Source organism: Bos grunniens, chromosome 19 (assembly GCF_055505025.1).
Source record: "Bos grunniens cultivar Pamir isolate PY7600 chromosome 19, Bosgru_T2T1.0, whole genome shotgun sequence".
Lineage (NCBI taxonomy): Eukaryota > Metazoa > Chordata > Mammalia > Artiodactyla > Bovidae > Bos > Bos grunniens.
The window spans coordinates 35,596,504-35,605,889 of NC_141183.1; the positions used below are offsets into that span (position 1 = coordinate 35,596,504).

Sequence of the window (9,386 nt, forward strand, 5' to 3'; positions counted from 1 at the left end):
CTTCATGCATTGGAGAAGGAAATGGCAACCCACTCCAGTGTTCTTGCCTGGAGAATCCCAGGGACAGGGAAGCCTGGTGGGCTGCTGTCTCTGGGGTCGCACAGAGTCGGACACGACTGAAGTGACTTAGCAGCAGCAGCAGCATCATGCAGGGCCAGCGGATGCGGAGAACTGAAAGGAAGCAAGCAGTTTGCCCCATCCCTAACCCTACCACTCGGCAGAAGGTCTGTGAGTTCCTGGGAGCAGCAAGGTTCTGAAGGATATGGATCCCTGGATTTTCAGACTTGGCCAGACCCCTATATGAGGCTCTAAAAGGAGAAGAAAAGGCGCCCCTTAAGTGGGACCAAGCCAGGAGGCAGCGTTTCAAACAGTTAAGGCCAAACTTTCCGAGGCCCCAGCCGTAGGACTTCCTGATGCAACCAGAGAGTTCAACATCTTTGTTCATGAAAAGAGCAGAATGGCCTTGAGAGTCCTAACCTAAGAATTTGGATCTTGGTAAAGGCCAGTGGCCTACCTGTCTAAACAAATTGACTTATTCACGGCCGGATGGCCACCCTGCCTCTGAGCACTACCGGCCAACACCTTACTGGTGAGGGAAGCTGACTGGGGCAACACTTCAATGTTAAGGTCCCACACTCAGTTGTAACCCTGTCAGATTACAGAGGCCATCATTGGCTCACACATGCACAGATGACTCAGTATCAAGGATTACTATGTGAAAGTTCGCCAGTAAAACTGGAAGTTGTACAAATTCTAAACCCAGCTACCTTCCTACCAGACGAAGCAGGGCCCTTGGACCACAGCTGCTTAGAAATACTAGATGAAGTATATTCTAGCAGACCAGACGTGACTGATAAACCACTCCAAAACCCAGACCTGGTCCGATATACTGATGGTAGCAGCTTCATGGAGACTGGGAAAAGGATGGCCAGGTATGCCGTGGCGTCTGACTCTGAAGTGGTAGAGGTAGAGGCGCTTCCTCAAGAATGGTCAGAGCAGAGAGTGGAGTTGTGGGCATTAATCAGGGCGTGGAAACTCAGCCAAGACTGGTGAGTCAACATCTACACAGACTCACGGTATGCTTTCGCTACTCTACATTTTCACGGAGCCTTATAAAAGGAAAGGGGATCAAGAACCAAGCTGAAATCTTGAAGCTCCTGGAGGTAATATGGGGATTGAAGGAAGAAGCAGTTATCCACTGCAAAGGTCACCAGAAGAGGGGGGACCCAGTGGCTAAAGGGAATGCCACGCCAATGCAGTCACCAAGCAGGCTGCCTGAGGGCAGCCGCCAGACAAACCAAAAGTCCTGTTAGCCCAGGAAATATCAGTTGCCCCCAGGTACTCTCCCAAAGAGGAGAAATGGATAAAAACGGAAGTGGGAACCAAGGCCAAGACGGGATGGTAGATCACACAAGACCACCAAGTCTATATTCCAGGGCAGCTACCCTACAAGCTGGTCCACCAACAACATGAACTGACCCATATGGGCAAGACTGCCTTAGAGACCTTGCTGCTGCTGCTGCTGCTGCTAAGTCGGTTCAGTTGTGTCCGACTCTGTGCGACCCCACAGATGGCAGCCCACCAGGCTTCCCCGTCCCTGGGATTCTCCAGGCAAGAACACTGGAGTGGGTTGCCATTTCCTTCTCCAATGCATGAAGGTGAAAAGTGAAAGTGAAGTCACTCAGTCGTGTCCGACTCTGTGCAACCCCATAGACAGCAGCCCACCAGGCTCCCCCATCCCTGGGATTCTCCAGGCAAGAACACTGGAGTGGGTTGCCATTTCCTTCTCCAATGCATGAAAGTGAAAAGTGAAAGTGAAGTCGCTCAGTCATGTCTGACTCTTAGTGAGACCTTGCTAGGCGGGTACTATCTCATCACTCGCCTCCCCACACTCTGCTCTTCTGTCTCCCAGCGATGTGCAACCTGTTTACAATACAAAGCTCACCAGAGGCCTAGTAGGCCAGCAGGGACCTAACATTGTGGACTATCCCCATTTGAGGATTTGGAAGTGGACTTCACTGAAATCACTCTGAGTCAAGGACTCAGATACCTTTTAGTTTTTATCTGCACCTTTTCGAGGTGAGTAGAGGCCTTTCCTAACTGAGTTGAAAAAGGAAGAGAAGTAACCAAGGCACTCCTGAGAGACATTGTCCCCAGATATGGAATGTCTCTGACCATAGGGTTGGACAATGAACCGACATTTGTAGTCAAGACAGTACAACAGGTGGCAAGGGCTTTGAAGACCCAGTGGAAATTGCAGACTGTTTACCATCCCCAGAGTTCAGGGAAAGTAGAGCACATTAACTGAACCCTCAAACAAGCCCTAGCTAAACTATGTCAGATGAGCTTACCTTGGGTAGACATGTTAGCCTTGGCCCTCTTGAGGGTGAGATGCTCAACCCAGGCAGGGCTAGGACTCTCACCACTTGAAATCCTGTATGGACTATGGTCCCTGCTAGTTAGCTTAAGGGGAGATGCCAGAGAACTGAGGGACTACATAAGCAGCTGCAAGGGTTAGGACACACCATCTTTCAAATATGTAAGTAGGTAATATAGAATTTTACACATATCCTTATGCATAACAGTACATCTCCACCAACCAGGGGACCAAGTATGGGTAAAGGACTGGAGAAAAGAGCCTTTAAAACACATGTAGAGAAGGCCCTATTCTGTAATCTTAAGCACCCCTATTGCTCTCAAGGTGGCAGGAATATATGTTTGGATCCATCACTCCAGAATCAAACCTGCAGGCCCAACCGATAGCCGAGGGAAGTGGGAAGCAGCCCTCAATCCAGAGGAACCCCTGCACCTGACCTTGCGAAGAAGGAAACAATGACCCCAAAGCCCTGTTCTGGCCACACTGGAAACTGGTCAGTCAAAGTTATGGCTGAAGCTTGAGGAACTGGCAGGACTGGCGAACAACAGATGTACTGGTTATTAATTGGACTGGGATTCCTCCTACTTATTTGAAACAGGACTCTACTCTGTGTCTCCCCTTGAGTGGCTTATCATTCAGAAACTTTCCTTCTGCTTTGCCTACCTCTTCATAGCTCTTATTTTTTGGAGTCTCCTCCTACTGTGATCAGCTTAAATATGAAAACAGCGTATTTTTGCCTTATAGTTCTGTTAATTTGTAAAATCCCCTCCTCATCTGAGAGTTAGGATGATGGTTGTGAATGTATGGAATCTACCATGAGGAGAAACAGGTCCAATAATTCACTTACTATACGTACTAACCAGCCACATGTTATAGTTCAGCCTCTCCATACACTAGGGAAGGGAAACATTACTGGAAGGGAATAATTAAAGCCTGCAGTGTGAAAGGCCAAACGTGCTATGGATCCCAAGACAGATGGCCTGCTGGACTTGACAGACTCATTCTGGGATGTCAGATGGGGGCAGGAAACAGAACCAGGCTAGGAAGGAAGGAGTTAAAGAGATAGTTAAACGGAAAGGCCTTAACAGACATAGCTAAAAATATCAGAAAGACTGCCCATGTCCCAGTTCAGAACTGGAAGGGATGGGACATAAACGGCCTCTTCAGAGGATGGTTCTCTTGGCTAGGAGGAATTAAGACAATTATCGGGGTAGTCATGGTCATGCTCGCTGGATGCGTGCTTATTCCTTGTCTCATGCCCCTCCTAGTCAGCACTGTAAAAAGTTTCATAGAGACAGGTGTTGAAAGAAAGATAACCACTCAGTTACTACATATAAGAGGATACCAGCAGTGAGCAGATGATGATATTCTCTGAGGCTGCAGATGCACCCTGAGTATCAAGAGGGAGGAATGAAGAGAAAAAAAATAAACTAAAATAGTTGCTTAAATTTATTGCTATGCTCACTGCTCACCGCTTCTGCTTTGGTAAACTGGCCTGCTTATTGCTGCTCACCACCTCTGCTTCTGTGAATGGGCTTGCTTGTTGTGTCAGCCAAACTGCTTAGGCGGGAAAGTCACTAGAACCCATAAGCCCGCGCCATATAAAAGATACCCAGAACAAAGCCCAGGTGCTCAGCCTCTGGAGGCAACTCCGACTCCGCTGTGCCTGCACCAGGGCGGAATAAACCCGGCTGTTCCGCATCTCCTCATTCCTTCGCCACGGTTTCTCTAACAGGGCCACTGGGCCTCATTCTTCACTCTTGAGGCTTGTCTTGTCACAACCCACTGGACAGGCAGCTCATTTACACCCGTCGTCTCCTTCCTGAGGGGCCACTCCTGCTGGAAAGAGCACGGTGGGTAGGTGGGAGATGCTGGGCCGGTTTAGAGGACCTAAACAGAGACCAGGTGTGGAAAGGGCTGTGGATAATTCCCTACCATGTCTTACATCTAGCCATTTAACAAATATAGGTATAGACTAGACACACCTAATACATTTTGGGTCTAGAGGTAGGACAGGAGCTGTTATGTCACACCCATGAGCCTAATCCTTAGGTAAAGTAGTACCAAGTCCCTGGGTACCGCCGGTGCCGCCCTTGCCCACTTACTCTCCTTCCCGCTAAAGAAAAGCCGAAAAAACAAAATAAAATGCCTAAGTCTTGTCTTTTAGCCCGGTGCCTGGGATCAGAGGTTGAGCCCTCTTCCGGCTGCCAGGATAGCTACTCAACTCTGGGTCAGAGCTAGGTTTCCGCCAGTCTGCGGCCACCACATGAAGCGGCCCCACCGGGCAGCCTCGTGCCCTCCTCCCGGGTTCCCAAGCTTGCCCCACCTCAGTCAGGCCTCGCCTGCCAAGGAACCCTGGTATGAACCTCAGTTGCGAGGAGGGGGTTGCTATCACGGTTCCCAGACCTTCTTTTGGATATCCACTCGCAAGGCAGAGGGTTGAGGATCAATTCCCACCACTCCCAGGATCCCAGCTATTCACATTGCCTCCGACCTGCACTTGCCCCTTCTGATTTCCAACCCCCCTGCCCCTTCCAAATGCTCAAGGCTGCTCAACCCGCACTGGGACGTGGGGGCAGGCTGGGACCTGGGGCTGCGTGGGGTGCGGACAGGTTGAGGGCTTTCACCGAGGAGGAAGATGTGTTTGGGGCTGAAGGGCGCCTTAAGGGCCAGGCGGTGGGGGCAGGAGGACGGCGAGGACGACGGGGAGGGCTGGGGTCAGACCCGGTGGGCTCGTGGTGGGTGTAGGGAGCCCGGCCCCCAGGCTCAGGGTTCGCACGCAGCGAGGGAGACTGAGGCCCTGCGGCGCCGAACCCGCCACCTGGCAGGCCGCGATCCCCGCCCTCGGCGCCCCGCCCCCGCGGCCCGGCGGCCGACTAGTGGCCCGCCGCGCCCCGCCCCCGCCCGCAGTGCCCGGATGTGGGTGACGTGCGGCCGCCATCTTCCCGTCCCGGGCAGCCAGCGCCAGTCGGAGCCAGCTCGAGCCGCCGCCGCCGCCGCCGCCGCCATCACTGCCGCTGCCAAGTCCTCCGTCCGCTGCCCCCGCCATGTGAGTCGGCGCCCGCGCCTGCACCAGGTGGCCGGCACTGGCCGCCGCCCTTAGGCCCGGGCCTAGGGAGGGCCCGGGGTTCGACTAGCGTCCCCCACGCGCCCCGCGTCCCGAGACCAGGCCGGCGCCTGTGACTGCGCGCGGGCATCAGGAGAGCCCCGCGTCCCGGGTTGGCCGCACGGAGGCCGATCGCGGGAGGGAGCGGACTCCCCGTCTGGCCACTCCGCCTCTGTCATCGCTGCTGGGTCCACCCCGGACCGTGTCTGTGAGGTCGCCCTCATTTGACAGGCGGGGAAACTGAGGCCCGAGGGGGAGGGGGCCTTCCTCAAGGTCACGCAGCAGCTCGCCTGCGGGGCCGGACGTAGGCCGGGGCTCGCATCGAGTGGCTTTCTTCCCGGCAAGAAGGAAGGGAGGGACGGATGGAGGAACGGATGGAGGGACAGGCGAATGGGCGGAGCCCTGGCTGCGGGGCCAAGGGCTGCAGGCCTTGGTTCTTAATCCGCCCCTGCCCCTCAGGTCGGCTACCGCTGCCACCGCCCCCCCTGCCGCCCCGGCTGGGGAGGGAGGCCCTCCTGCGCCCCCTCCAAACCTCACTAGTAACAGGAGACTGCAGCAGACCCAGGCCCAGGTGGATGAGGTGAGTAGGGGTGATGGTGTCAGAAACAGTGGGAAGGATCCTGAGGGTTGACAAACCGGTACGGGGGTCCATCTTGGGTTGGGGGTGATGGCAGTTCATGTTTGGGTACGAAATATACCATGGTCCGTCCTTGTCAGCATGCAAGTACGGGAGGGCCCGTGGGGATGTTGGTCTGGCTAACCTGGGGTGTTTTCACCCTGGGTGGATGCTCTGGTGAACGGCAGGCTGCTTGAGACTCGGGAAATAGAGGGTGGTGCTGTGATATCTGAGCGGTCTGGCTACCACATGCACCTGCTGTGTGCTGCTTGCATTTCTCTGGTGTGCTAGGCATGTTCTGTATATGTCCTTGGCATGTTAGCCAGGCCACATGGGGATGCCTGTTCCCTGTGTGAGCTCATGGTGGGTGGAGGAGTGCCCTTTGAGATGGGCCTTGGCACACACCCCCCTGCCTTGTGGGCCTTCACCCAGGTGGTGGACATCATGAGGGTGAACGTAGACAAGGTCTTGGAGCGGGACCAGAAGCTGTCGGAGCTGGACGACCGTGCCGACGCCCTCCAGGCGGGGGCCTCCCAGTTTGAAACTAGTGCAGCCAAGCTCAAGCGCAAATACTGGTGGAAAAACCTCAAGGTAAGGGTGGAGGCAGGCGGGAGGATAGGGAGGAGGAGGGTGAATGGAGTATCCTGGTCTGTCTCACTGAGCCTCCCTCTCATCCCCAGATGATGATCATCCTGGGAGTGATTTGCGCCATCATCCTCATTATCATCATCGGTGAGTAGGGTGGGAGTGGCTAGGGCCCTTTCATGGAGAGGGTTCCCCTGCGGTTTCTGGGTTTTGAAGGTCATTAACCTAGATTTTAGTATTCAGCAAAAAGCATATATGGTTGCCAACAGCAGTTCTGATTCATCTAGAGCCCCAAACCTTGAAGTTCTTTAGCTTGCACTTTGCCTGATTCTGGGCAATTTCTGTTAAGATTTTCAAAAACAGGAAAGCTGGTGGATCCCCAAGGCTCCCTTGAGGCCCTGTTAGGCCTAAGAGCATAATAGACTGGGAACCTGGAATTGGGGAGTGGGAGAGCAGCAGAGACCGAGGGGCTTGAGAAACAGCTGGGAAGCAAACCACCCCATTGTTTGAGAGCTGTGCTCTCAGAGGATTAGGGGTCTGTGGCCCCAAGGCCATACCATGGAGTTGAGGAGACCTTGGAACCGATCTGTATAGCCTCCTTGCTTTACAGATGAAGAACCAGAGGCCAAGAGGGGAAGGGATGTCACCTAGCTGGGAGGTGGGGAAGGTGGGAGCAGGGCTGGGCTGACACACTGCTTTCTCTCTTTCTCTTCCTCCATTCTCCGTCTTCTTCCTTCTCTTTCCCTCTCCACAGTTTACTTCAGCTCTTAAACCCCTGAGGAGCCTGCCCTGCCCAGAGAAGGGCCTCTCCCCCCAACCCCCAGCCGCTCCTCCACCTCTCAGCCATATCTTCCAGCCCCACCTCCCCCGGATCCGTGTGTGTGTGTGTCGTGTGTGTGCCCCCTTGTAAATAGCCAGCTGTTATTTATACATATATAATATTATATATATTTGGTCTGTTTGTAGTTTTATTACTAGAAGATTTTTTCCAGTTGTCCTTAACACCCCTTCCTGAGGTTCCCATCACCTCCTTTTCCTCTTTCCCTCCTTCCCTTTCCCTCTCTTCCTGACCAACCCCAAGTCCCCTTCATTTGCATCTGCTATGCAATAGTCCCTCTTTCTCTCCTTCCCTTGGATTTAGCTGATCCTTCCTCCCACCCTGGCCTTCCCCATACCTCCACCCCCCCACCCCCCATACAAAAAAGACAAAAAGCAACCGTCCAGGCTTCCCTAGGTGCATTTTCTTTGCATCATTGGGAGGCTCTGAGACTGGTCCCTCTTGGTCCTAAGAATCCCATGGTCTTCTGGGAGCTTCCAGCATGTTAATTAGCATCCATTTGCCTACTGACATCCCTTTTGGTTTCCTTTCCCTCATCACTTTTCTGTTCAGTCTTTCAACCTGTGTTTCTTTTTTACTGAGGATTTAGTCCCTGTTGGTCCTTGTATCACACTTTCATTTGCATGACATTACTTGCAGGTGGTGGGGAGCCTGGGCTTTTGGGGAGCCAGGCTGTTCTGGCCCCCAGAATCACCCCCTCCAGCCCCTCTAGTCCAGTTTGCATCCCCATCCCAATTTTCCAAACCTCTTGTCCCTCCTTTCCCTCCCCCCAGCTGGTGTGTAAGTGTATTGGAGTTCAGTGTGTTATGATGGACCAATAATTCTGCCACTTGGAGTCTCTCCCCACATTCCTGCTCCCCAGTTTTCATGTGGGGTGCTCGGTTGACATTCCCACGAGGTCTCCCTCCCTCCTGTCTGCCTGATCTGCCTCCTCCTCCTCCCATCAGGAGAGTTGGGGGTTGGCCACAATCCGATCTGTTTTGGGAGAGGTGGCTACAGTGTGTGAGGGGGTCATCACTGCCTTGGGGAGGATGGGGCAGGGCATCATCCCCCCAAATCCTGCCTGAAATCTCTGGTCCCACCCCTGCTGGGGGGTGGATTGAAAACCCTTCCTCATATGGGGGGTGTTACCCCATCACTGCCCAGCTCCTCTGACTGCCCCCTTGAATTTAGGGCGGGGGTACTAGTCACTGCCAATATGCATATGGGACTTGCTGGAAGATGGGGATTCTTGCCCCTCTCCAGGGCGGTCAAGCCCAGAGAGAGCTGTCTCCCTCTTAGGTGAAGTGATAAAGGAACGGTCTAATGTCTTTTTAAATGGCACAATTTTAGGGGTCTGAGGGTGAATTCCCTTAACCTGCCACTGGAGGGGACCCCCAAACTCTTTCTTCTCCCCACACTTGAGGTTTTTGTGTGGAGGGGGAGCAGGAAGATCTAAGCTGTGGTGTGAAAGGGTAGGGAGAGATGCTGGGGGTGGGGGTGCTGTGTTCTAGACCCCCCCATATTATCCCAGTATCCCCTGCCCCCCTTCCCTCACCCCATGCCCCCAATTCTGTGGCGCATCCAGATTGTGAAAATGTACAATAAATGTGTAATGAGTAACCAGGTGATGTTCTAAGATCTTTTCTTAACCAGTGGGAAGCATATTGGATCTGCAGGTACAACCGGAACGTTGAGAGGATACATCTGGAAGAGACAGCTTTGCCAAGGGGCCTGACCTTGGGCAGGGCAGGGCAAAGGCAAAGTATGATTCTCAAAGTAGCCACGAGGGGGCACAAGGAGTTGGTAATAGAAAATGTTCATGATCCCAGTGTCAGCATGGTGAACCCTGACACTGGAAACCTGGAAGCATGGCTTCCCAGCT

General features: G+C 53.6%; 1 protein-coding gene and 1 long non-coding RNA gene across 2 annotated transcripts; one reads left to right on the forward strand and one right to left on the reverse strand.

Moving 5' to 3' along the window:
• Positions 1–3,813: 3,813 nt before the first annotated feature.
• Positions 3,814–5,259, reverse strand: LOC147352091 (uncharacterized). Its single transcript, XR_015147921.1, has 2 exons — positions 4,784–5,259; positions 3,814–4,213 (listed from the first exon to the last, which is right to left on the reverse strand). It is a non-coding gene; the product is annotated as an uncharacterized LOC147352091 (long non-coding RNA).
• A 3-nt stretch (positions 5,260–5,262) lies between these two features.
• On the forward strand, positions 5,263–9,124 carry VAMP2 (vesicle associated membrane protein 2). The gene is made up of 5 exons (XM_086359057.1): positions 5,263–5,426; positions 5,943–6,063; positions 6,532–6,690; positions 6,780–6,831; positions 7,439–9,124. Coding segments are annotated over exons 1-5 (351 nt in total). The 5' UTR covers positions 5,263–5,424; the 3' UTR covers positions 7,456–9,124.
• Positions 9,125–9,386: the final 262 nt, after the last annotated feature.